The 25231-nt window shown below is 49.5% G+C and overlaps 10 protein-coding genes across 10 annotated transcripts; 5 read left to right on the top strand and 5 right to left on the bottom strand.

The window, feature by feature from the left end:
* Positions 1 to 102: 102 nt before the first annotated feature.
* ASPSYDRAFT_144941 (MutS family protein MSH4) lies at positions 103 to 3110 on the top strand (the record flags this gene model as incomplete). The annotated part of the gene is made up of 7 exons (XM_040841483.1): positions 103 to 597; positions 646 to 964; positions 1026 to 1066; positions 1111 to 1260; positions 1316 to 1435; positions 1492 to 1579; positions 1627 to 3110. 7 exons carry the CDS (start codon positions 103 to 105, stop codon positions 3108 to 3110), a joined length of 2697 nt encoding a protein of 898 aa, XP_040706095.1.
* Positions 3111 to 3335: 225 nt separating this feature from the next.
* On the bottom strand, positions 3336 to 5746 carry ASPSYDRAFT_143762 (E3 ubiquitin-protein ligase HEL2; the record flags this gene model as incomplete). Its single annotated transcript, XM_040841370.1, has 3 exons — positions 3336 to 4956; positions 5021 to 5259; positions 5318 to 5746. 3 exons carry the CDS (start codon positions 5744 to 5746, stop codon positions 3336 to 3338), a joined length of 2289 nt encoding a protein of 762 aa, XP_040706094.1.
* A 794-nt stretch (positions 5747 to 6540) lies between these two features.
* Positions 6541 to 7889, bottom strand: ASPSYDRAFT_635816 (SWIB/MDM2 domain protein). Its single transcript, XM_040850241.1, has 5 exons — positions 7725 to 7889; positions 7502 to 7638; positions 6980 to 7417; positions 6871 to 6924; positions 6541 to 6819 (listed from the first exon to the last, which is right to left on the bottom strand). Exons 1-5 carry the CDS (start codon positions 7729 to 7731, stop codon positions 6634 to 6636), a joined length of 822 nt encoding a protein of 273 aa, XP_040706093.1. The 5' UTR covers positions 7732 to 7889; the 3' UTR covers positions 6541 to 6633.
* Positions 7890 to 8403: 514 nt separating this feature from the next.
* Positions 8404 to 10836, top strand: EifCb (translation initiation factor eIF3 core subunit b; the record flags this gene model as incomplete). Its single annotated transcript, XM_040841488.1, has 4 exons — positions 8404 to 8476; positions 8544 to 8736; positions 8821 to 10342; positions 10408 to 10836. 4 exons carry the CDS (start codon positions 8404 to 8406, stop codon positions 10834 to 10836), a joined length of 2217 nt encoding a protein of 738 aa, XP_040706092.1.
* Positions 10837 to 11514: 678 nt separating this feature from the next.
* ASPSYDRAFT_120312 (putative extracellular SCP domain protein Pry1) lies at positions 11515 to 12005 on the bottom strand (the record flags this gene model as incomplete). The annotated part of the gene is made up of 2 exons (XM_040840405.1): positions 11515 to 11682; positions 11793 to 12005. Coding segments are annotated over 2 exons (381 nt in total), but the record flags the coding sequence as incomplete, so codon positions are not given.
* An 876-nt stretch (positions 12006 to 12881) lies between these two features.
* ASPSYDRAFT_40926 (exocyst complex component Sec10 family protein) lies at positions 12882 to 15995 on the bottom strand. The gene is made up of 3 exons (XM_040846183.1): positions 15604 to 15995; positions 13290 to 15549; positions 12882 to 13239 (listed from the first exon to the last, which is right to left on the bottom strand). The coding sequence occupies exons 1-3, from the start codon at positions 15713 to 15715 to the stop codon at positions 12969 to 12971; spliced, it is 2643 nt and encodes an 880-aa protein (XP_040706090.1). The 5' UTR covers positions 15716 to 15995; the 3' UTR covers positions 12882 to 12968.
* Positions 15996 to 16839: 844 nt separating this feature from the next.
* Positions 16840 to 18136, top strand: ASPSYDRAFT_143844 (ubiquinol--cytochrome-c reductase catalytic subunit CYT1; the record flags this gene model as incomplete). The annotated part of the gene is made up of 5 exons (XM_040841380.1): positions 16840 to 16914; positions 17025 to 17173; positions 17282 to 17344; positions 17416 to 17813; positions 17871 to 18136. The coding sequence occupies 5 exons, from the start codon at positions 16840 to 16842 to the stop codon at positions 18134 to 18136; spliced, it is 951 nt and encodes a 316-aa protein (XP_040706089.1).
* A 441-nt stretch (positions 18137 to 18577) lies between these two features.
* On the bottom strand, positions 18578 to 19714 carry ASPSYDRAFT_85975 (uncharacterized protein; the record flags this gene model as incomplete). The annotated part of the gene is made up of 1 exon (XM_040851590.1): positions 18578 to 19714. The coding sequence occupies one exon, from the start codon at positions 19712 to 19714 to the stop codon at positions 18578 to 18580; it is 1137 nt and encodes a 378-aa protein (XP_040706088.1).
* Positions 19715 to 20600: 886 nt separating this feature from the next.
* ASPSYDRAFT_635620 (uncharacterized protein) lies at positions 20601 to 21227 on the top strand. The gene has a single exon (XM_040850239.1). The coding sequence runs from the start codon at positions 20755 to 20757 to the stop codon at positions 21124 to 21126; it is 372 nt and encodes a 123-aa protein (XP_040706087.1). The 5' UTR covers positions 20601 to 20754; the 3' UTR covers positions 21127 to 21227.
* A 318-nt stretch (positions 21228 to 21545) lies between these two features.
* Positions 21546 to 24995, top strand: ASPSYDRAFT_40919 (uncharacterized protein). The gene has a single exon (XM_040846182.1). It carries the CDS (start codon positions 21562 to 21564, stop codon positions 24652 to 24654), a length of 3093 nt encoding a protein of 1030 aa, XP_040706086.1. The 5' UTR covers positions 21546 to 21561; the 3' UTR covers positions 24655 to 24995.
* Positions 24996 to 25231: the final 236 nt, after the last annotated feature.

Genomic DNA, 25231 nt, shown 5'->3' with positions numbered 1-25231 from the left:
CCGGTCCCAATCACCTCACTCACTTCGCTTCCTCATCCATCACTCAATTCAATTCTTTTGATCAGACTATGGCATAACCATGATATATATTTATATGTCAGAATGTCTACGATTTTCTCTAGAGCGTCTTCTTTTGCTCCCCCCGACTCCTTTACCGCTCCATCGAGACAAAGTAGCGGGCTGAAGACTGGGCGGCCAGCCACGACCGCCACGAGCGTTGCATCACAGGATATCATCTGTGCTATCAGTGAGTCTCGTGGGGTCTCGTCTACAGTTGGACTAGCATTTGTGAATCTGTCGACGGCGGAAGCCGTCTTATGCCAAATATGTGACAGTCAGACATACGCCAGAACTGTTACCAAGGTCAACGTCTTTGAGCCCACCGAGATCCTATTCATGAAGACTGCCCGGGAATCTAAGCTCCCTCATATTATTCAAGCTAATATACCTGACGCCACCTTTACCTTTGTCGACCGTAGGTACTGGGCGGAGAAGACTGGGCATGAGTATGTGGAGCGTCTGGGCTTTGCCGAGGACGTTGATGCTATCAAGATCACTCTGGGAGGAAATTATTTTGCGGCTTGTTGTTTTGCTGCTGTAAGTATGCTATATTCAGAGACTAATACAGAACTAACAGTTCTGTAGGCGCTAAAATATGTCGAACTCGAGCTGAACAAGACCTTCACTTCTCATTCTCTTCGCATCAGATTCGAGCCTTCGCAAGGGTCGATGTCAATTGACCTCTCAACTATAGTTTCTCTAGAGCTGATCCAAAATCTTTACAATGCCAAATCAAATGATAGTCTCTTTGGTCTACTCAATGAGACCCTAACACCAATGGGGGCGCGGCTGCTAAGAGCTAATATTCTTCAACCATCAACCGAGGAACCCAAGTTGACCGGACGATATGAAGCAGTTGAGGACTTATCGACCAAGGAAGAGATGTTCTTCTCTGTGAGGAAAGGTGCGTATAAGATGCACTATTAGTGATCTTCAAATGTAAAGCCAGCTGATTGGATATGTAGCTTTGAAGGGGTTTGTGGACGCAGATAAGGTCTTGACATCGGTCAGTCTGCCAACATGCCTTATTTTCTGCAGCTGACAGCCAAGCTTATCCTTGTCCCTACCAAACGAACTTTTCAATATGTTGAGCAATCTGTCAATCACGTCATTATGCTAAAGACATACGTTTCTGCGATAAACTCAGTGTACAAAGCACTCGCAACCGCCCAAAGCAGCCTTCTCTTAACGATCAGAGATGTATTTAACTCTACATCGCTCCCTGATTTTGGGTTCACTAACTAATATTGCCTAGATCTGTGCTCCAGCAGGACACTGTACGATTGAACAACTTATTGAATCAACTCTAAATGAGCATGTAACATACCAGACCAAACCGCTCGATCTACGAAACCAGCGGATATACTGTGTCAAGGTTCGACGAATCTATGTTATAATGATCGCGGCTAATGATGATTTATCCTCACGCAGGTTGGAGTAAACAGTCTGCTTGATGTTGCAAGGCAGACCTACAAGGAAGCAAACATGGACGCTGCAGAACTTGTGGCACAGCTATCAGGTAAAAGTACATCATCTACTGTTATCTATAAACCTAACGCATTGTAGAAACACACGACTTAGGGCTTGACCTGAAATACGATCCCGCGCGCCAGTATTATATCAGCATACCGGCTACTGAAACAAGACCCCTACCCGATGTGTTCATTAATGTTTACCGTAAAAAGAACCGTATCGAGTGTCAGACTCTCGACCTAGTCAAACTCAACCAGAAGATAACAGACGCTCATAATGAGGTAATCAGTCTCAGTGACAAGACAATCCAAGAGCTCATTCAGAATGTCTGCGCTGAAATATCCATTTTGTTCAAAGTAAGCGAAGCCATCTCAATGCTAGACATGCTTGCTTCCTTTGCTCAGCTGGCCACAACAAACGAATACATCCGCCCAGAACTCACCGAGACCCTAGCCATAAAGTCTGGACGACACCCCATCAGGGAGAAGATACACACTAAGAAATTCGTCCCCAATGATGCGTACGCAACGAACCAAACCCGCTTCCAAATTATCACAGGCTGCAACATGAGCGGCAAATCCACCTACATCCGCTCCCTCGCCCTTATGACCATCATGGCCCAAATCGGATCCTTCATCCCAGCAGAGTATGCCTCGTTCCCCATAACTCACCAGCTCTTCGCCCGCGTGTGCACAGCTGACGACATGGAAGCAAACGTGTCCACCTTTGCCGCCGAAATGCGCGAGATGGCCTTCATCCTCCACAACATCAACCCACGCAGCATGGTGATAATCGACGAGCTCGGCCGTGGCACATCCACCACAGATGGGCTTGCCATAGCCCTCGCCATCGCAGAAGCCCTCGTCCAATCCAATGCCCTAGTTTGGTTTGTCACGCATTTCCACGACCTAGCCACCATAATGGCTGAGCGCAGCGGCGTTGTGTCCCTGCATCTCGCTTCTGAAATCTCACCTGGCGCCTCCAAAATGAAAATGTATTACAAAATCACCGAGGGCCCGAACAAAACGCAATTATACGGTCTCGCGCTCGCGAAGTTGGTTGATTTCCCGCCCGGCGTTCTGGAAACAGCGCACGACGTTTCGGAGGAACTTGATCGTCTCTCGCTGCGCCGTCACAGCCAGACGAAGGCTCTGGCTATTGCTCGCAAGCGGAAACTCATACTCTCGTTGCGCGAGGAGCTTATCCATGCTCGGAATGGGAATATGGAGGGACAGGCCCTTCGAAGGTGGCTGAAGAAGTTGCAGGATGAGTTTACGCTTCAGATGGCTGCTGCCGATGAGGATATTGCTGGCTTTGACGAGCGTGGAGTTGATGATGACTGTGGTAACGGAGGTCTCAATGACACCATTAATGCTGATATCGAACAAGGAAGTGAATATAGCTCGGAGCAACAACTTCTTGAATCTTCGGAATCAGAAATATCGCAGCCTCCCACAGCGTTTGTGTCGACTGTCGAATGGCCGCTGACGGAGATGTCTTTGGGAGAAAACCTTGGGAAGGGAAGTAGAGAGTTTTGTAGTCCTGAGGCAGAATCATATATGGCTTCGGAGGAGTAGAAGGCTTCATGATACCGTGAGCATGTTCTAAACCACAGGCGTCGCATCGTCTCTATCGTGGATGTTCTTCAAAAAAAAACTTTTGCGCTTTCTATTGCCTATTATCAACATGCTTCCTCTACACTCAAAAACACCTCGCTTGCGACAAGATATGGAAATTATGTGTTCTTAACAAAAGACAATGGTCAAGGGGAAGGATGTCATGTTATCCAGAAATCGTGGTCATTATCCGAAATGGAAAAGTGTTTGTTTTCCCTTCTTACCCTTACCCTTCTTCCCTGCGCCAGATGAGAGATCCGGGAAATCATCTGCGGAAGAACCAGGCCCAGGATCTGATGAAGCCCAAGCATTTGCCGGAGGTGGGCGACGATCGTCCCAGCGAACGGTCCCACGTGTCAAACCGGCCATGAGAACATTAGGTTTAGGCGCAGCAGGGAGAGAGGGGAATGCTTCTGCATCACGGGTATTAACGCGACCCGAAGATGTGGGTGTATTGTTTGCGCGAGAAGATGGATTCGCGTACGTCCGTGACTGAGGAGGTGGAGGTGCAGCGACTGCGGTGCCACCCCATGCAGCAGCAGTAGCTGTGGCGCGAGGTGTAGGACGTGACGAAGAAAGAGGAGGGAAAGGGTTAGTAGATGACGAGGAGGATGATCCGTTCCTGCCGGCTGCAGCGCGGGAAGATTGCGCAGTTGAAGATTTCAGACGAAGTACACGCCTGCCACCGGTACCGCCAGTGCCACTTGTATTCACGGTACCGGGAGACATGCCCGGGATGTTACCCCCGGGTCCTGGAAGGGCAGGGTAGTCCTCGTTAATTGCACGCCAGTCATTCCAAGCTTTAAGCAGCGCATTTCGTTTGCCATCATCCTCATAAATATCTGCAAGCTCTTTGATGAGTTTACCGAGTTCGGAACTGGAGGTGTCAAAGAGAGAGAAGAAGGCATCGATGAGTTCGGTTGCGGAGATTCCAGCAGTTCGGTAGCTAGAGACTCGGGAGCGGAATTCACCGAGCTTACCCTGGTCATTTCCGAGGAGGTTGGAAGCTCGCTCGATGACAGCCGTGTGCCGCAGACGACGCGCTTGGTCCTCTGGCGTGGCTGATGTGATATTGAGATTCTCGAACTCATTCACTGGTGTAGCGGGTGCAGGGGGTGTCCGAGTTGGGGTAGGACCTAGGGAGCGAGGAGGCGCACGCACAGTCTGGGTTTCGTCGCGAGATAACTGCCCACCAAAGCTTCGTGTTGAAACAGACTGTGCGCTTTGGATCGCCATCTGTCGTTGGTACGCAATTTCATCTCTCCGTAATGGTTGGACAGTTGACAGAGGAGCGGTTTCTGCGTTGGGATCTCGGCCGCGGCCGGCACCACGACGTTGTCTTTGAGGTTGATATGGTGTTCTGAATTCGAAGGCGGTCATGTCCACGCGGGCATCTCGCCCTGAAAGCCCATTTGGATGGCATTCCAGCTGATGAGCTTTAAGATCCATTTGTGACTCGAAAACCACAAACTTCTTTTCTAAGCACTCTTTATCCAGACAGAGGTAGTGGTCCGTCTGAAAGTGGCTTTCCAATGCACTATAATCGATATAGTATTGGTGTTGCCGGGTTGTAGAGAGTCTATCGCAAATGTGGCATCGTTCGTGGCGGTCACGACAGTGGGCATATAGTTCGTCATCGCCATAGAACCTCTGGCGGCAAAATCCGCACTCAGGGTGGCCCCTAAAACCGCTCTGGTCGAGGGCTCCCGGAACGTCATCACCATGCTTTTCGTGTTTGCGAAGCTCGGCATGCGTAAAAAGTTCGTGCTCATGGGTGAATACTTTCTTATTCCGAGTACATAAATCGCTGTAGAATCACGGCATTTGGTAAGCTTTCAAGCCCGCAATTAATAGGAAAGATGGTTACTTACCACATCACCTTGCCGTGCTTGGTCTTGACGTGACGGTGTAAGTCTGGCCACCCTAAGCAAGCCACATCGCAGTTCCGGTCCGGGCAGTTGTAACGGAGCAATAGAACTGTGTCCTCAAAGATTTCATCTTTTTCGTACTTGATACCAAGGTTGTCATCTTTCTGAGAATAGTCGCTATCCCGGAACTCTTCGTAGCGCTTCACGGGATCATCTGTGAATATAACGTAACTAGCTTCCGTCTAGAGAAAAGTATGGATTAGCCATGGATACATATCGGACGATTATAGGTAATAATACCCGACAGTGTGCGCATGCTTTGTTCTTGTACAGCGCGCGCAATCTCAGAGCGCAAATATGGCAGGTGCGGTGATTGCATGGTGACACCGAGTTATGCTCGACCTTCGAAGCGCAAATAAAGCAAACCTCCCCATCATCGGCGTCGTCTTCCGCTTCCTCAGGTTGCTTGGCTTTCTCAGTGCTCGTGGCATTCTCTGAAACCCCGTCTGTCTCTGGCTTGCTGGAGCCGCGATTTTGTCCTCCGCGACCTCCTCTACCTCCACCGCCTCGGCGCGGTCCACTACCCCTCGATCTCGGTGCTCTTCCGGTGCCCTCTGTATTGTTCTCCGATTGCTCGAACTGGCGAGCTCCTCCGCGGCCGCGTCGACGGCCACCGCCGCGACTTTGGCTTTGTGGGGCGGGGGTCTGGGAAGGCTGAGACTCCGACATTGTAGTGGTGCGATTGACGGAGAAATGCGGCTGGAGCAATTAGAGCAAGAGGACCTTTGATAGGAACTCCGTAAGATTAGCGGAGCTGAACGCTCTCTTCGATTGTGTTGCGACCAGGGAGTGAGTGAGGAGAGCGTCTGGAGCAGTGGGGAAATTAAACGGAGGGCGGGCAGAAAAAGTTGACCTGTCGGGGATAAACTCACCACAACGTGGCTTAGTGAGCAATTCTTAACTTGTGCCAACAACCAACACCGAATGTCGCTATTTACCTTTTGCGGTGCTGATCCAGCTCCCCTGTTCTCGCCGCACTTATTCAGCCTCCGATTCAGCCTCCGATTCAGCTGCCCGATGGCTCATAATTACTCAAAACAGCCGATGACTGCTACAGGGCTTACGGTGGAGTCATTGTTGAGGCTGTGGTTATGACTAACTGCCCACTCGTAGTATCAGCTTCTGGAATTGTAAGTCATGGATATTCGGTAAGGATAGGGTCAAGAATAATGGCCAATCCAAATGATACCAAGTGTCTAGATGGTAAATTCACACGCGCCTGTCTGCAAAACAACACCAACTCCCGCTGGAGAGGATCGGAGGTAAAAAAACACGAATTCCAAAAAAGAAAAAAAAAAAAAAATAATAAGAAGGATAAGAAACTTGGTTCGCCTAAAAATGAGAGGCAAGATGCAGTGAGGATGCCTTGACAAAAAAAATATTGAAGAGATTGATGGAAACAGAAAACCGAGAAATTAGCGCCTGGTTGCCAAAAATGCCGTAATAAATAAAAGCAGAGATTCGTGAAAGATCGCGACGATCATGCGATTTATGGTGGTTGCCTGCTAGAATAGCCATGCAGTTTCAAGTCATTCTTTTCTAGAGCGATTGGTCGGCTATTCGTCAGGACTGTATAGGTTTTGGCTGAGAATCTTCGTCATTGTGAACATGTGTATACGGTCTTGTTTAAAGACAGCGCGCATAGCATCGTCACAACGAATCTGGCGTTTATCGCTGGGGTCCTGGAGTTCATTCTCGTGAATGTACGCCCAGATTTTCTTTACAGCCTGGGGCCGCGAAAGCTACCGAGCGAGTTAGCCTCAATACCAAGCCCCATTATGGCGTCTACATACCATCGTCTCACCACCAAGCAATGCCGAAAGTGCTGGTGAAAGATTGAGCGGTTTCTAACACGGCATTAGCAATGAGCATAGTGGTCAATCGTCATTGAGCTCCACATACATGGAATCCTCCAGAACGGTTCACCTTCTTCCCAGCCTCCGAGCCAGAGCCAATGTCTGAATCGTCCTCTGCTTTAACCTTCTTCGACGTCTTTGTAGTGGTTTTCTTTTTCTTAGTCGGTGGCGCTTTACGCGTGCCGGCGCCTCGTGTACTGCGAGCTCGCATATTCTCCTCAGCTTGCAGCTTCGCGGCATAGAGCGCATCCGCGTCGATATCATGCTTCGGCTTCTGCTTCTTAGGCGGAGGAGTTTTGCTCGAGCGATCATCAGAGTCAATGCTATCTGCCTGCCGTTTCTGTGCAGTCGACGATTGAGAGGGGGAGGAGGGTTCCACAGGCGTCGCGGAATCAGGGTGCTGTTCATCGCCATTTTCCGCACCTATGCCCTTCTTCTCGGCAAAGATGTCGAATCGTTCCATGATGAGCTGCTTGACAGCAACCTAAAAGAAGAAAACAACATGTCAGTTTCAGGATACATACCAAAATGATGAGCGGTAAAAGCAATGTGCAACAAGAGCGCAGACCTTCTGCGGGGTAAGGTCATAGCCGACTTCATCCTGGAGACCCTTGCGAATGCGCTTTTCTGAGATCGTATTTAAATCGCTTTTTGACAGAATCGAATCAATGATTGGGATGTACTTATCGCGAGTACCTGGGGAGACTTTTGAAGGGAGAAAGAGGAATGATGTCAGTTAACAGGCACCTCGGCCGCGGCTAGGCCGTGGATCGTGGAGAGGCCGAACATACGCGACATCTTGTCTAAAGCTTGGCTTTCTCCTTCTATTTAGCAGAAAAACAAAAATACAGCTGCAATTGTAGCAATGGCTGGTAGTTGCGAGCTTCTGCGATGCTGCGATCCTATCGGTGACGCGGTGAGCGCCTGGAGGGAAGAGGTGACAAGGGCGCTGGTAGAGAGGATCGTCGGGATCTAGGTGTAGCGCTGGCGCTTAGGACCGGCGGGGCATAAGATGGAGAAGGCGAGAGAGCGCTCCAGCAAGCCGATGGCTGGTATGAGAAAAATGAGAACAAAGGGAAGAAGTGAGAGAGCACCGGTCCACAACAACCAACACTTCACCAAAGGTAAAAGAAAAGGCGGGAAGATGCGTGGATGCGCTTGTTGATTTCCCCAGGCGGGAGGATGTGCAGGCAAGCCGCAAGTATGACCGGCAGCGGGAACTTTCCTTGTGCTTTCTCTAGCGGTCGGGAAAGCCCGCGGGCGCCTGAGGCAACAATACAGGCGGAATGACTCATCTCTGACTCAGCCCTCGCACACAAGCGGGTGTGGGTTATGATTTGTGCTTTTTGCCCTAAAATCAGCCAAAACGGGGTCCGCCAGCAGATTTCCATCCCTCCAGAATCGCAGCATCTTCCATCTCGAGATCCATCGCGGCTCCCTTATTCACATCGCCGTCTGCGTCACGCAATCATGGCACCCAGCTTCGATACTTTGTCCGAGCAGGACCTCCACGAAGAGGAGGAAGAGGAGGTTGACTTCTCCGGTGTGTTACAGACCGATCCGCCGAGTTTTCCAGCCCCTCCTCGCTAACTTGCTATTTTATTTTCTAGATCTGAAGGCGCAGTATGAAGTGAAACTCGAGGAGGGGTTGGACACATTTGTCGTCATCGACGGACTCCCAGTAGTGCCGGAAGAAAACAGACAAAAACTCATTAAATTCTTGTTGAGGAAACTCAACGCGGTTGGCCACACCTCCGAAGATGCCGTCTTTATGCCCCTAAACGAGAAGAACATGTCCGAAGGGTACGTACCGGTTATATGCGGCATGGGTGCTGTTTGAATATAATAAATAGGGTGATAAGTGGAAAGGTTAACACGCGGTGTTAGATTTGCCTTCGTCGAATACGAAACCCCCGAACAAGCCGTCGCCGCCGTCAAGCAACTGCACGGAACCCCCCTTGATAAAAAGCACACCCTCCTCGTGAACAAGTTGATGGATATTGAACGCTATGGCCGAGAAGGTCGTGTCGAGGAGGAATACAAGCCTCCGACTATCGAACCATTCACAGAAAAGGAGCACCTACGCTCGTGGATCGGAGATTCCAATGCTCGTGACCAGTTCGCCCTCTACCGCGGCGACAAGGTTGGAGTTTTCTGGAACAACAAGAGCAACCCGCCGGACAACGTCGTGGATCGTGCTCACTGGACACAGCTTTTCGTCCAGTGGTCGCCTAAGGGTACCTACCTCGCATCTGTTCACCCACAGGGTGTCCAATTGTGGGGTGGCCCTACTTTCGCCAAACAAAAACAATTCCCTCACCCATTTGTCCAACTGATTGAGTTCTCACCTGGAGAGAGCTACCTGACTACCTGGTCTGCCCGGCCTATCCAGGTTGAAGAGGGTAATCCTATTTTGACCTACGAGGAGGACGGAAAAAACATAATTGTGTGGGACATTGTAACTGGCAAGCCCCTACGGTCTTTTGTTTCACATGATCTGGCTGGCCCCGAGAGCGAAGCGCAGCCGAAGAAGAAGGTTCAATGGCCGGCTTTCAAATGGTCTGCCGATGAGAAATATGTCGCCAGAATGCTCCAAGGCCAGTCAATCTCTATTTACGAACTCCCGCGAATGAACTTGCTCGGTAAGGCGTCCGTAAAGATTGACGGAGTGATGGATTTCGAGTGGTCGCCCGCAACAGTCAGCCGTGATGGTATCAAGCAGTATGAACAACTCCTCTGCTTCTGGACTCCCGAAATTGGCAGCAACCCTGCTCGAGTTGCTCTCATGAGCGTCCCCTCGAAGGAGGTTGTCCGAACCCGTAATCTCTTCAACGTGTCTGATGTGAAGCTGCACTGGCAATCCCAGGGTAACTTCGTTTGCGTCAAGGTGGACCGCCACTCCAAGTCCAAGAAGTCTATGGCCACCAACCTCGAAATTTTCCGGATACGAGAAAAGGGTGTTCCCGTCGAAGTTGTGGACAGTCTCAAAGACACCGTGATCAATTTCTCTTGGGAACCCAACGGTGGACGTTTCGTTGCCATCACGACCGGCGATGCATCTGGAGCCGGTGCTCCTCCCAAGACCTCCGTTTCGTTCTTCGCTCCGGAAAAGAAGGGTGTGCAGGCTGGCAACTTCAAACTTGTTCGCACCATTGAGAAGAAGACCAGCAATGCTATTTACTGGTCTCCTAAGGGCCGTTTCGTCGTTGTTGCAACTGTCCACTCTCAATCAAGCTTTGACCTTGACTTCTGGGACATGGACTTCGAGGGCGAGAAGAATGAGAACGAGAAGGATCTTGCAGCTAACCTGCAATTAATGAAGACGGTCGATCATTACGGTGTCACAGACATTGACTGGGACCCCACGGGTCGATACGTCGTCAGCAGTGCCAGTGTGTGGACTCACTCGGTATGTTTTTCTATTGTGCCTTTCACTACGAACATGCATAACTAACATGGATTTTCCTTTGTCAGATGGAAAACGGCTTTAACCTTCACACTTTCTCTGGAGAGACCCTCGCAGAGAACCCCACCGATAAATTCAAACAATTCGTCTGGCGTCCTCGCCCCGCCACTCTTCTCAGCAAAGAGGAGCAGAAGCAGGTACGGAGGAACCTCCGCGAATACTCCAAGGAATTCGAAGAGGAAGACAAGTACGCCGTCGACATTGCCAACACTGCTGTTGTCGAGAACCGCAAGCGTATTCTCAACGAATGGGCTGCCTGGATTCGCCGGGAGAAGGAGCTGCTCGCCGAGGAGAAGGACGCATATGGTTTCCCCGAAAATGCGGACGAACCCAAGATTGCCAAGGATGCGCCGGCCGTCACAGAAGACAAGGCCGAGACAGTGGTCGAGGAACTTGTGGAAGAGATTGTGGAGGAAAGCGAAGAGATCATTGGTTGAATTACCCTTTCTTCTTTTCGTATCTAATTTATTTCGACTTCATTTTTTTCTCGATATCATTTACCTTGTCTGTCGATATCTATCCAGCCCCAAAACCCCTTCTCCTCTGCTGCCACCTACTTCTCCTTTCCTGTGTGCCTCTTTGTGCTGTTCGTTTGGCGTGGTTCCGGTTTGGAGGGGTTCACCTGGCCTGGAACTGTTCAAAAGTGAATAGATCTGTATTTGCATCTCTCCTCGGTGGGGGAAGCTTATATGCATGATGCTGGTAGCATGAGTGATGACAGACAACGACACGCCAGCAAGTCCTGCGCAAAATGCAAATCTCTTAAATATTCCCACACTTCCAACTGATTATATGGAATTAAATATGTACACCACAATCCCAATCCACCACCCAATCCTTTTGCTTCTCAATTCCAGTAAACCCACACCATCCCCACTCAATGTTGGGCCAACATCATCCCCAGAAGAATCGGAGTCAGAGTCCGAATCAGTATCCATATCAACATCCCCACTCCCCTCCTGCACGTTCGTCCGAAAGTACTCAAGGTCATCGTTCGCTCCGACAACGTTTCCCGCAGGCACATACTCGCAAACTACATACCACCCCTGTGCCCTGCTCCATTCATTTTCCCCATCGCCATCCGGATCCGTCAGCCCACAATCCACGGCGGCACAGCCCACCTCTCTTGTCCCCTTCCAAACGAGCTGTGTAAAGTGGCCCGTCTCCTCGGTAAACCCGGTTGGCTTATTGAAGTTGTACATCGAGGCTTCTTCGCCCCACGCTTGTATCGCGCCAGAGGCATTGGTGTATCCGAATGCTAAGTTTTCGCCGTAGGGACCGCCCTAGTCTCTCGAAATTTCCTGCAGCGTTAGTTCCTCTTCTGATTTCTTCATGGCAATGCATCTAGAAACGGTTGCTATATATACAAATGAGAGGCAGGGAGTATCCGTACAGAATGTTCCCATAGGCATGTCTTAGCCCACTGGTTTGCAAAGCTCGCTAGTTTCTCATTCCAAACAAGGTTTGAGGCGTTGTGTGTGGTGCGGTAGGCATTTGTAGTTGAGAGGACGGAGGATTTGAATTGGGAGACCGAGGTGTAGGAGCGGTCTTGTGGGATCTGGGGATTCGTTGTGGTGGCTGTTGCTGTTGCTGTTGCTGTTGCTGTAATAGTAACTATGATGGTTGTTTCGAAGGCAATTGTAGACACTGGTAAGAGTATTGTTATAAGTAGAGAGGAGAGGACAAGTTGGAGGACTGGAAAGCGGTAGTGACGATGTTCTAGGGGTGTCGGTATTGGCATTGCTGCAGCTCTTTCCTTTCTTACAGCTCAGCTGCTTTATAACAAACATTATATGATCATGACAAAATAGAAGCAAGGAATCTGAGTACGGCGGATGTAACATAAATATGGGCAAAAAGTTGTTAATGTCTTTGTTCCTTTCTGGCAGCAGCAAAGCATGTTCTAGGCGCCGACAGTGGAACATATTGGATACCTTCAGGTAAACCGTTTCAACCCAATAAAACCAATGCTGCTCGTCCAACCATTTGCACGTAGCGAGCTGAGCATGTTCAATGACCTTTGTCTTTTGTCTTCCATGTTAGTAAGAGGCCTTTGGCAACCACATCGCATCTCATTGTTCTTCAAACTCACCTTATCCCAGTTTTGTTCATCCTATTTTGTCTGCGTATGGGGAGCGGTCCTGATGCCAAAAAGAGCACTCTATGAGCTCATGAGGATAAATTTTATCGGACTGCATTCGGTCTATAGACCGGTATTCCTGGGGTTTCTCGCCCTGATCTCCCAGGCTGCAAATTTGGCTTGTCTAATTCTTTGGTCAAAGTGATACCGCCAAAGATAATGCATTCAACATAAAAATAGAATCTACAGACTAGAGAAGCATGTCAGCCTAGAGAGAGCCAGAGCTAGCGCTTTCTAAAACATGGCTTGCCTGAAGATCTGCAGTGCTGTGGTGAGTGGACAGGAGCTCTTGTTTCTCGTCGCAGTAGGCGCCGACTGCCCCACCCAACCCTGGAAAGTATAGGAGTGATAGGAGATCAAAGTAATACATTTGTTTTCTGGATTGCTTCTAGTGGTATATTGTATATACATTATAGTGTTGTTTTCCATTTACATAACGTTGCACCCGATTCCGTACATGGCCCGCTCGACATCTCGCTTGATCTGGAACCAATCTGCTCGTCTCTCCGCGAACTCATATACTTCCTCAACCCGCCAAATTCCAGAGAACCGGCTCGCATCGGCTATGAGAGCCGCTAGTTCCTTAGAGTCTGCGGGGTCAATCAGGTAGATCTGGGATAGCTCTCGAAACGCCTTGAAATAAATGAGCAGCTCGTTGTTTTTGAGGGTCTGGATGAACTTGAAGTAGTGATTCATGTCACTGAATTATGATTAGCGATGGTAAATAAAAGGTTGGTAGTTGGCACATACCTAATAAGCTTCAGGGACCCCTCAATACTGATCCTCTGGCGCTTCAGATGTTTACAGAGGGCTGTAAAGAGACGTAGTCCAACCTCCTGGTTGAAGACATCAAGCGTGCTCTTGTCTGTGCTTCCAATGAGCATTCGCGTATGTGATGAAACAACATCGACCACGGCAGCTGCAGCTTCGGTAACGTTAACGTCCATCGTTTTCCGGTTGGGATCAGTAGAGACGCCCGGGTTGAAGTCGGTTGCAAGCTGCCTGGTTGCAAGGATGTAGTCGACTTCCTCCATAAGGACGTCAATTCCTTTGTTCAACCCAGCGGCAACACGTTCATCAAGATTTTGCTCGAACTTCTTCTTCTCTTTCACCGCCGGATCCAGGAAATCATTACGATCAGTAAGTTTAGACCCGATCAGCTCCTGCTCATAGAAAACATCAATCATCTGGAGAATGAGATCTCCAACATTCACCAACTCGAGGAAGGTTACTAAAGGCTCGACGCCAGATCGGTCACGATCGCCTTGCTCACGAGGCCGATAGTCTGAGAGATGATCGACAGCCTTGTTAAACCCTTTTATAAGATGGTCATGTCCGAGAATGCGCAACAAAGCAACAAAAATTGCTTCACACTGTTGTTTGACTGCTATACCAGTCTCACCTTCAATCATCGTGAACTGCGCCGCGCGCTCAAGGCTTGACTTTGCCGCGTGGACCAGCCCTAACGCGACTTCGATACTGAATAAAGATCGGATACCCTCCATCTTCGATTTCATGATGGCTGCTTTCGCCGCAAGTTCAGTAGTTGGGGCTTCCACCACTGGAGGGGTGCCAGGTGAAGAGATGGTGGAAAATCGATTAGTTTTCGGAGTGGAAGCACCATCACTAACCACGGAGTCGCGACTCGATTTTTGTTCATCGGTCTTCGTCGATGAGAATCCTGGAAGGATGTTTACCGGTGCCATGATCACTTTTTTGAAAGACGTCAAGAAGTCTCGCTTATCAGCTTGTCTGTTGACATTAGACAAGAGAAATGATTCAGTCGACGCAGCTTGTTCGGACAGTTGTCTATCCCATTCTCCTACAGCAGCCTCCGAGCCTTTTTTAAAGAAATCTAGCTCTTCTGCCAGGTACAAATCCATGTGTGGCTCGTAGATTTGCACAATGGCCTGATGCAAGAGTTCATCAAAAGTATTTAAAGAATTTTGAATGGGCAGTAGAGAGTCCAGAAAATTCATGCACTGCGCATAAGTACTTGAAACCGCAATAAGGTACGACTCTATGCTCGAGCGGTGCAATTCATCAAATATCGCTGTCAGAAACGGGTAAAGCACATCGCGGCCTACCTTCTCGATAAACGGCGATGCTGCTTGTAAGGATGGTGGGAAGGCGCGGTTGATAACTGAGACCTCTTCATTGAAGACCACACTTAACCGAGTGAAGAATGCCTGCGTGTGCTCGAGTTTCACCTTTTGGGTTGACGCATCAATACAATCGCTGACTCTACCAAGCTCTGACTTTTTTGTGACTATGTGATTATGATGGATAAAAAGGTCACAAGCAGAGGACCCGCCATTTAGGGTGTGCAGAACATGGGCGTATTTCTTCATTCGGTCGTCGATATCATCGGTTTCGTAGCCGTGCCTAAACTCTTTGAGCGCAGCCGTTTCGAACATCGAGACAGCGGTTCGCAGGTGTTCATGTCGGGTTTCGCAACCCTCTGTCAGGTCACAGTTGGCAAACTGCTGCAACTGAAATAATATTTGCGCTTGTTGTTGCGGATCCGTGTACTTTTGAAAGACAAGATTGTCTGGAGAGGACCCAAGAGTGGCAATGTCATCGTAGAATGGTGATAGTGCCGCATGTATCTTTCCATACTCCTGCCTGGCTTCTCCTCGAATCGATTTGGCTAATTTCAGCGCCCCAAGAACCGGATCTACATCTAGATCAACAACAGCTTCGGTTGCGGAGGTAGACAGTTTGATCTGATCAAACCCGTCTGAAGCCGCCGTCACCTCGATCGTCGGCTGACTTGACGCTTTCTTGATGACCGCTGATTCTTCAATCTCAACACTTTCTCGGTTGGCAATTGTCCCAAACTTCTCCTCCACGTTTTTGCGGGCCTCTGCTTCATCCCAACAACCTATTCTTTTGAGTCTCTGTACCCATCGTGAATCATCATACGCCATCTCGCGCAGGAGCTTCGACGCCCGGGCCGCTCGGATAAGGTCGACGGAAGGAAGGCAATCGAGTATGGAAGACATTATTTCTTTCCTGGGTCAGATCCCATCCTTTTATTTTGGTCCTGCTGTAGGTACCTTACCTGCGGGGAGGGAGGCCTTGGAGATCTCCTCCATAGAGGCCATTTTGAGCGACGCCAACACATCGCGACGAGGCTTCCCGCCTGTACCTAACCCGTTCCTCGCTTTCGGCATATTTTGTAGTCAAAGCCTGCATTGGGAGGAGCACCACCGGTATCGTTGGTTCGAGGTTGTCTGATTTCGCCTAGGTTCACGCGACGAACTGACCGCAATCTTTAGTTAGTCCGTGGACAAACGAGGGGAAGACCAATGTTAAGCCGTAGAGAAATTAACGCGCAGCATTATTCATAAATCGGGCATTGGTATCGTAAGACATCCATCGTTTGGAGCGCCAGGCTTGAGAGCTCAGTGTATTCCACAACCCGAGCTTGATAACAGCTGGGGAAAACCACGGCTGGATCGGCGGGGCAATTTCCCCTTCCGACCCCGGGCTGGCCAACAACACCACCATCAAGAGCGCAAAGAAACAAATAAAAGCGTCCTGGTAATGATCGAAGTTGTGGGAGACTGCGAATACCATTCTGATTCTGACTAGGTATGTTGTTATTCGCCGAAAGTAGTTCTATTGTCGTTATAGACAACACCTACTCGATAGATGTCTCTATATATTTTGCACGTTATTTTAGGTACCCGCACATAACTCTTAAATAATTCGAATAACGAATTGGCAAGAGGAGTCATAGTCACGGCTAAATCAAAGTCTCTCATCCTGCCAATGACTAATGCGGCTGCTCGCAGGCACTGCAGTACCTCGTATACTTGATGATGAGGTGCTACACGGGTTGACTCGGGATCTGTTGGTTCCGATTGAAGCAAGCGCTGTCAACAGCGGTAGAGTGGCAGTTGGGCCCCAAGACTAACCACGACGAGTATGGGTAGCACTTCGAGATAAATTATATTACAGAACAGGAGACAGAGCCTCTGTAGCAGTTCTGGAATTCTGCCAATGTTGTCCGTATGGTGTCATGCAATTGCTGCGGCTCATGCTAAATTTGTTGTTCCGAAAAATCGCGGTTTTCACCGAAAGGGGCTAGCGTCAGAAATACAGCCAATCAGAACGAAGGTTTAGGCAATTCCAAACCAGCGAGAAACTTGACCGTTCGGACAACCTCGACTTCACCTCTGAAAGCAATCTCCTGTGCGCTCACCCGGCCCCCTCTCCCCCTCCCCTCGCCCCGTCTGCGGTTACCGTTCCTTCCTCTTTATCTTTTGATCGGAGGGTTCTTCATATCTTCAGTATGCTGGCACGTACTGTCCTGCGCAGCGTGCCCTTCCGGGGTCTCGCCCGTCAGTCTTTGAACAAGACCACCTCGGTACGCATCACCCGGCCACCCGGCCCCATTGGCTTCCATAGATGAGGACAATCGCTTTTCAGCATGCCCTGAATGTCTTTGCAAAGGTCAATTACTGACAATATGCCCAGCGTGCGTCTTCCACGGCTGCCGGTGCCGAATCCGCGAACTCCCCCTTCCACCTCACACTCACTGCGTCGGTCGCTACCGCCATCGCCCTCGGATCCGCTACGTATCTCTATGGACAGGAAGCTTTTGCGGCGACACCTGCTGAGGAGGGGTGAGTCAATTGATTGTGTTATGGGATGGCTATCAATTCTGGCCGTCTCCGCTCTCCCGTCCAAACCGTGATAAAGTTGATCCAACGGCTGACATACCGCGTTTTAAGATTGCACGCTACCGAGTACCCTTGGGTACACGGCAAGTGGAATAAGACCTTTGATCACCAGGCGTGAGTTTACCCGATATCGCCTGAGCCCCCTGTCTCGATGACAACAATTTTACTCACGACTTGTTCCCCAGTCTCCGTCGTGGTTTCCAGGTCTACCGTGAAGTTTGCGCCAGCTGCCACTCCCTCACCCGTGTTCCTTGGCGTTCATTCGTCGGTGTAACACACACCGTCGATGAAATGAAGGCCTTTGCCGAAGAGAACGAGTACGATACCGAGCCCAATGATCAGGGCGAGATCGAGAAGCGCCCCGGAAAGCTCTCTGACTACATCCCCGCTCCTTACCCCAACGAGGAGGCTGCCCGTTTCGCCAACGGTGGTGCTCTGCCCCCGGATCTCAGCTTGATCGTCAAGGGTCGCCACGGTGGCTGCGACTACATCTTCAGTCTGTTGACTGGTTATCCCGATGAGCCCCCAGCTGGTGCCTCGGTGCAGGAGGGCATGAACTTCAACCCCTTCTTCCCCGGAACTGGTGCGTTTAATAATATTTTTTGCAGCCTTGCGTTGAAATATGGCTAACTCTACCTAGCCATTGCCATGGCCCGTGTTCTTTTTGATGGTGTTGTCGAGTACGAGGATGGAACCCCTGCCACCACTTCCCAGATGGCCAAGGACGTTGTCGAATTCCTTAACTGGTCTGCCGAGCCTGAGATGGATGACCGCAAGAAGATGGGATTCAAGGCCATCACTCTCCTCACCGGTCTTTTCGCCCTCAGCGTCTGGGTTAAGCGCTACAAGTGGTCTCCCATCAAGACACGGAAGATCGTGTACAGCCCTCCCGTCCCCCGGCGCTAGAAGGTTGCAAATGGATTGTATAAAGTATGAAAAGTGAAGGATCCAGCGACGAATAGCGAGCCGTTATTAATTCGAACCTTGAACCTTTTCGTCAACCCATGTCGTTCACCAATCTTTCATCCGGCTTTCGATCGATGGCCTCTCGTGTTTTGTTAGATGTTTTCCAGGACACCTGTATCTGTACCTTAGATATTTATTTTCCGTCTAAAACTTTGTGTGAAGAACCAATGTCACTATTTCCTTTGTTAGATTTTAGTGATGTTTGCGCGTGAATTGACGCGCGTTCGAGCTCTTGAATCACATATTTCAATAGCGATGAATGGTAGCTTGTCATAAACTAGAAATTTGCCTCTATCTTATCTTCTAGTTTAATAACACCAAGATTTGTCTCTTGGTCGTTTATATAACCCACCATAAATGCTGCGGGCACTGAACCAACATTCACCGCTCAACAGTATTCTCACCATCACCAAATACATGCACAAACACATTATCATAGCTGCTCCACATCCCGGTTGTCACGAAATCTCTAAATCGGCTAACCCATTCAGGACTGCGGCCATCGGGACGGGCAAATATCCTCGACAGTTTTAGGGTCAAAAGCAGGAGGGGAGCCCACGTAAACAGGAAGACAACCAAACCGACCCTTTGTCGCACCGAGGTGATACGGTATGGTTGAACTTGAGCTAGGTACTCCCGATACGCTGAAGGGAGGTTGTGCTCCGCTGCACCGGTGGTGATTAGTTTGAGATAGCGAGCGGATGGTTGTGCGCGGCGTGATATCGGTGAGGCGCTGGTGGCCGAGTTTATCTGATGTTGCAACGTCTCTTTCATTGCGGCTGGAGAAAGTAGGGTGTGTGCTTTCACGGGTTGTGTATCTGGGCGCTCGGGGATTGGGTCGGCCGGGCTATAAGCCTTGGGGAACGGGTAGCATGTTATTATGATATCTTTGTAGCCGGTACCGCCTCCCTCTGTGGCTATTATTTTTGCGTAATCGGCCAGGGTGACTTCGTAGACAACGCCGATGAGGGGGCCCTTGTAACGGTCTTGCTCACGGTCTTCGCCTCGTAGGAGAGAATGCTTTTCGGAAGCGTCTAGGAGGTCGCTGGTCTCGTCCCCGGTTGGACTGCGGCGGAAGTGTGTTCCTGCGAAGCACGGTTCTATGTAAGGAACACCCGGTAAATCAAATGTTAATCGGAGCTCTGGCACGACGACGCTGAGTTGGGAGAGGGGTTTAATGCCGCGCATTCCCAGGAAGGTCTCGGATGCGAGATTTGATCCGTAGGCTAGGTATAGGACAGTCTTTTGATCGGACAGGGGGCTGTCATCGCCCTGATTGTGGGCGGACGAAAGCTTTCCTGGAAGGTATTCATCCTGATCGAGAGATTGCGCTGAGATCGAAGCTCGTTGTCGAGTGGTTGTGGTCTCAGGAAGATCGCGAGCTGCTGAGACATTGTGCTGACTATGGGGGAGGAGATCTTCTTTCAGTTGCTCGAGGGTGAACGATGGGGAGATTGACATGGGGGCAGCCTCATCGGCTTCACCCTCCCGCCGACTTTCGCACTGCTCTTTGTGCATTTGGGACGAATTACTACGAAAGCAAAGAGTGAACGAATGGCTGAACCCAAACTCCGCGGGAACGGCCAAGGCATCTGATATAGTCCTTCATCCTGGACCGGAACGGAGTTGGCACCGATCCCGCAGTGACAGATCAAAGAGAGTCTTCCAGAACGTCATTGGCGTCGGCGTAAGGGACAATGCAAGCCTCCGAGCGACGGATCTCGGAACAATTGGCTGGCGAGTCGGAAGCTGGTTATCCCGGCCAGACCGTTGTTCAAGGTAAACAAAAACAACATCATCACTCAACAACATATCATGGTCGGTTTTGGCGACTTGAAGTTGCGAGTATGGTGTTTACCCCGGATTTCAATCTCAGCGGCTCGTGCATGATTCTGTTCCATGTTCCTGGGTCAGAGGTGCCAATCACACGGGGTCTGGCCCCATAGGTACACAATGGCGCGATCCCGCCAGCATCAGAAGTCATCTATAAAGTAAATCACTGGTCATCCAGCCACCAGGCATTGTCACCATCGGTGGTTTCAACCATGGCTTTGTTTGTAACCAGGGAAGACGTCTTTGGCTATCGGTCGGAGTGGAGTCGGGTAAAACACCCTATTGTGCCAGTAAGGGCTAATTCAGACATACTTAGGTATGTTCTGGACATCTTCTACGGACTGGACAGTATATTCGGACCGCGCATAAGCATCAAGGCTTATGCTTGCTTTAAATCCAAAATGTCCGGATGGTAACGTAGCGTCTCTCAGAACCCGAGGGCAGAGTGTGCTGAAATATTGCTTGTTGTTCGTCAATGGCTATAATTACCAGCGTGAGCACCTTAAATGTGAAGGTTTTAATGAAAGCATTCTATAATGATACACTCTTTAAATCTTCGTGGTTTGATTGCAGCAGAGAATATAATTATGATTTGAGTTGGTGTGCTGCCCTGCCCTGCCAGCTTTCCTTCTATTCTGGGTTTCGTTTGAGCCAGTGATTGAGTTCTTTTCCACTGCATCTTTCCTGGAGTGTCTCCTCACGTCGTCTTGAGCTCTTTGGACGCAATGCCAGTTCTACGCTCGGAGGCGGCTCAAGGAGCCAATCTATCAAACTGCGTTGAGACGTTATCTTCACTTTTAGAAAATGCACTCACGAAAGGCAAGGCAGATGGAGACTCTCTCCCCGGACCCCATTACTCTTGCTTGCTCCCTGAGCCCCCTCTTTTTGCCTTCTCAACTGCTTTGCTCAGAGCGCTGTTAGACGACGACTCGGTCATTTCCCCAAATCCTGGCCATCTATTTTCTTTCATCAATCAGCACAAAGATAGGATAGGCCTCGGCTTGGAGTCGATATCACTGAAATGTCTTTCGATATTTCTGCTTAGATCATCCGCAAATGATGACTGTGAACTTGCGCTATATCTATTGATGGTATGAAGTCCACGCTTAGCGATCTGTTAGTGCTCTTCTGATTCGGTTTTTTAGGACGAACCGGAGTACATCACTGATTCCGACCCATTGGGAACCCCTTTAAAAATCCACGAGTCGGGAGGTCTCTTACAACTAGCAGAGTTGAGCTTAGTCCAGAAAACCTACAAGATATTCACAAATGAGACGGGAGATCCACGGATCCGGAGGATGGTATGACCTGGGAAAAGGAAAATAACAAGCAAGTAACTGACAAAATGGAGGCCGGAAAGGCTTTTGTGGAGATAGTATACGAATGTCCGGATCGATACTGCCAGTGGCTTGAAAAGCTGAACAGGGAAGACCTAAGGTACTTGGATCACTAGAGTCATTTTGTGAAGCATGCTAACCACTATCGCATAAAGTCCAGTTATCCTCGCACTGGGCAACCCTGACTACATACTGATGTTCTTCGCAAACATTATAATTGGTGTCTTGCATGACTTGGGTGTCAACGTCGGATTGGGCTGGGAACCAAATGGGCCCATCTCGAAAAGTCTCTTGAAAATGATAAATCACATACAGAGCAAGGAGACCGCAGTCAAACAGTTCCACTCCTATGTTTGTGAAGAGAGAGAGAATCGAGTGAATATATGTGGCGGAACTAGACCAGATAGTAACTTGCCTATATGCTACTTCATAGGGCTAGATGAGGAACACACGAAGGGGCCCGCACAGCATCCTGCGCTACTACTCTTTGATGCCAATGGGATAGACTTGATACAACTCAGGCAGGATGTCTTTGGCTTGAAAATCGACTACGCGAAGATCCGTCTATCCCGCCACCGCACCCGAACTAGATGCATTTTTCCTAACGAGCATGGTGGTCAGAAGCATTTATCTCTGCATATCCATGCAGATGATATTATTGTGGTCAACGACCGAAAGAAGGACCAAAAAATCATACACCTTAGTATCACGGCCAGAGACGATCTGGCTAGAATACGGAAAGGATTCGAGGCCATTGGTATCAGGTGTCAAACGAACATCAGAACAAGTCGGAGCAGTCGAAGATCATCCTCGATCGTAATACCGCTGGACACAGACGATGAGGCTTGTTTTGCGTCTTCCCGACCTTTTGAGGCGCCATCCCAGATCATAACGGATTCGACTGCGCACCATGCCCGCTGGAGGGACGAATCGGCGGATCCGATAGACCGGCGTGACTACGTCGTAGATAAAGCCCCGGTGGACGCCTCCCAGAGCAGTTTAACAGAGTTTACTCACACTCCAACTTTTCGCGGGACCTCTTCGCCAAGGGTGCGAGAAAGTTCTCATTCTCAACAGAACAGTCCTGAATCCTCCGCAAAGGGCCAGTGTATGGAGAAAGGGCGACACATTCCAGATACCGCCACTAGTTCCGCGAGTAGGGAAGAACTAGAAGACTTGTGCCCGGAAATCAGACAAGCCAGCGAGAAACCGACACCCAAAAATGGGAAAGATTTCGGCGAGGGCGGACCTGCCAGAAACACTCGGTCAAAGTCCTCCCAAAGCGAGAAGTCAGTGTGCACAAATACTGTGTTAAACCCAATTCCACCAAATACTCAAGAATCTCTGATTTTTCCTAGGCGTCGCTCTAGAGGAAAGCTATATACAGCGCCAAGTAAGACGATGGTGGATTGGGACGAAGACCTTCGAGAAAGTGACCTTTTTGTTGAGCCAGAACCCCGAAAAGATTCTGAGTTGACATCGGTCTCTTCAGCTTTATCAAGTGGCACTGGATGCGCTTTCAATAAGAGCATAAAACCACGCAGTGCACCCTCTGTCCGAAGAAAACCTGGAACTAAAACCAAGAGGCAGGTTAAAACTGGAAGAAGAAGAAAGGACAAGAGGCCCGTGAACAAGCAGGCCAAACTCTCATCATCATTCCCAAATAGCGTTCAGAATGATACCTGCCCAAGCGATCCACATGCGTTTGTTTTGGCTGTGAACAACGTGGGGAACAACAACAGACCCTGCAAGGAAAGAGGCGCTGCCAATGACTTTTCTCCAGCTCCTAGAAGCGCTAGTGGTAAAAGCCATCATTCGCTGTCTCAGGAATTTGACACTAATTGCGGCGAATCTACAGTGGAGACTAGCTTCGAGGATGACCGACAATGTGGTTGGGATAATCAGGGTAGAGGCCAGACAGTTGCAGAAAAGCTAATTGCAGCCTTGAGAGGGAGTAGCACGCCGGAGAAACAATTTGGTGACTCAGAGAATAGACCTGAGGTTGTTCATGAACCTTGTGAGCCACTAGATGAGATTGTGCACGGTACCCTGGATGCAAACCACAAGTTACGCATGGTGGATATGCAAGACGTACCAGGTTCCCAGGCATCAAACATGAGCAGAAATGGGGCTGCCGGTGACGAGATATACTCCGTTGAGATATGCTCCGTTGACTTTCCAGATGGAAACCGAAATAGCCCATTGCAAGACGGCGAAGGAGACAAGGGCTGGATTCTTCGAGCGAGAAAGTCCATCTTTGAGACAGAAAGTGAACAGTGTATTGAAAGAGCCCTAAGGATATCTTCTCTTGCCGCAAGCTCATCAGGAGAGCCACGGCCAAGGGAATCGTCATTCGAGTTTTACTTTACAGGGTCACCGCCGAAGCCCTATTGTACTCTCTCTGACCACTCAGAGAAGGCTGCATCGCATGACCTGTTCAAGCAAACCTCTTGCGTTACCGAAGAAACATCGAAGACAGGAATCACTAAAGCCGGTGACAGAGATGCCTTCTCAGCCACTGACGCTCTAAAAGAGCTTACCCAAAGTGGCCCTGACCATGTTGTGAAACGCCTAGACTCGAGCTCCAAAACCATTGTAGACAATAATGGAAGCCCCAGGCTTATGCAACGAGGGAAGAACGAACACGCTACACCAATGCGACGGAAGCCCCCGCTTGTTCAACAACAACCAAGTGCGAAACGAATGAAAACCACACACCGGGGGCTTGACAGAAACGTGACCCTTTATGAAATGGGGCAGAACCAGTCAAAGAATGATGATTCTCCGACCAGGGACAGCTCACCGATTACGACTTATACGGATACTGGCAATCGCTCCAAGAGAGATACACCAGGGAGTTTGGAGTGGACTATTGAAAGATCAAGCAAGGCCAACAACGCAGTGTTTGCAACTGCCACAGGTAGGAGTTCCTCCTTGGAAGATCTCAAACCCGCTTCACTTGGTTTGGCCAAAAACGGCGGACAGCATGAAAGTTCCGAGATCAGAGAATATTCTCTGAGACCACCAAGTATCACAGCTGGCAAATTACCATTAGAGGGAAACAATTCGGGGCGACAGGTGGCGTTCCAGCGGTCAGAAGAAACTGCTGGTGAAATTGACAGGCAAACATCACTGCATGAACTCCACAGTGCAATGGAGCTGAGGCTAATCCATAACAACGAAGTAAGTAGTGGAAAGATCGAGTTGCTTCCAGGACTCGCTAACATCGTGTTTAGCACCTATCCCGTCAGATCGAAATTGAGGAGACCACCGTTAATAAAGTGTTGAACACATATAAACAGCAGTGTCATACTGTCCTTGATCAACTCTTCGACGCGCAGATGGAACGTATAAGACTATGCAAACAACAAATGGACTCCATCAAACAGCAACACGCAAATGTTTGCCAAGGGCTCATTCGTCGTCTGGAGGAAAATGAAAGGAGTTTGACAGCTGCTGCGGGAAATGAGGGCAACTCCGTGCATGACCAGTAGTTCTCTGCTGTGGGTGTTTGTGCGACATGGTGTTGAAGAGCGCAGTGTTTTCTTGTATTTTTACTTGAACCAGCATATCTATTTAAGCGCTCAGGTCTCCTGAGCGACGCAAGGAGGTAAGTCGCCGAGGCCCGCCATGTTGATAGAACGGATCAACGGAGGCTACGAATAAAAATCAATTGAATTACTTCTGACTCACCGGAATCACGTGTAGCGGATGACTCTTTCGTCTTTCCCCTCCCGCCCGCGATTAATTAAGGTTGATTCGAAGCTTCCACCTTTTTTTTTCAATAAATATACTATTGTGCGAAGAAAACGGAACAGATTCTTGTCTGGGTTCACCAATTGCTGTCTCTACAAGTGCCTTGCAG

The sequence above is a fragment of the Aspergillus sydowii genome, assembly GCF_001890705.1.
Source record: "Aspergillus sydowii CBS 593.65 unplaced genomic scaffold ASPSYscaffold_2, whole genome shotgun sequence".
NCBI classification, from domain to species: Eukaryota; Fungi; Ascomycota; class Eurotiomycetes; order Eurotiales; family Aspergillaceae; genus Aspergillus; species Aspergillus sydowii.
This window is presented reverse-complemented; position numbering and strand designations above follow the sequence as displayed.

What these genes read in the sequence shown, in the direction of transcription:
- ASPSYDRAFT_40926 (XM_040846183.1), bottom strand. Translation starts at nt 15,715, where the DNA reads ATGCCGAAAGCGAGGAACGGGTTAGGTACAGGCGGGAAGCCTCGTCGC. An exon ending in CAAGGCCTCCCTCCCCGCAG is followed by an intron (nt 15,550 to 15,603) that starts GTAAGGTACCTA and finishes GACCCAGGAAAG; the next exon opens with AAATAATGTCTTCCATACTC. An exon ending in GGGTCCCTGAAGCTTATTAG is followed by an intron (nt 13,240 to 13,289) that starts GTATGTGCCAAC and finishes ATCATAATTCAG; the next exon opens with TGACATGAATCACTACTTCA.
- ASPSYDRAFT_40919 (XM_040846182.1), top strand. Translation starts at nt 21,562, where the DNA reads ATGTTCTTCGCAAACATTATAATTGGTGTCTTGCATGACTTGGGTGTC.
- ASPSYDRAFT_635620 (XM_040850239.1), top strand. Translation starts at nt 20,755, where the DNA reads ATGCCAGTTCTACGCTCGGAGGCGGCTCAAGGAGCCAATCTATCAAAC.
- ASPSYDRAFT_635816 (XM_040850241.1), bottom strand. An exon ending in ATGACCTTACCCCGCAGAAG is followed by an intron (nt 7,418 to 7,501) that starts GTCTGCGCTCTT and finishes TTCTTCTTTTAG; the next exon opens with GTTGCTGTCAAGCAGCTCAT. An exon ending in ACCGTTCTGGAGGATTCCAT is followed by an intron (nt 6,925 to 6,979) that starts GTATGTGGAGCT and finishes ATGCCGTGTTAG; the next exon opens with AAACCGCTCAATCTTTCACC.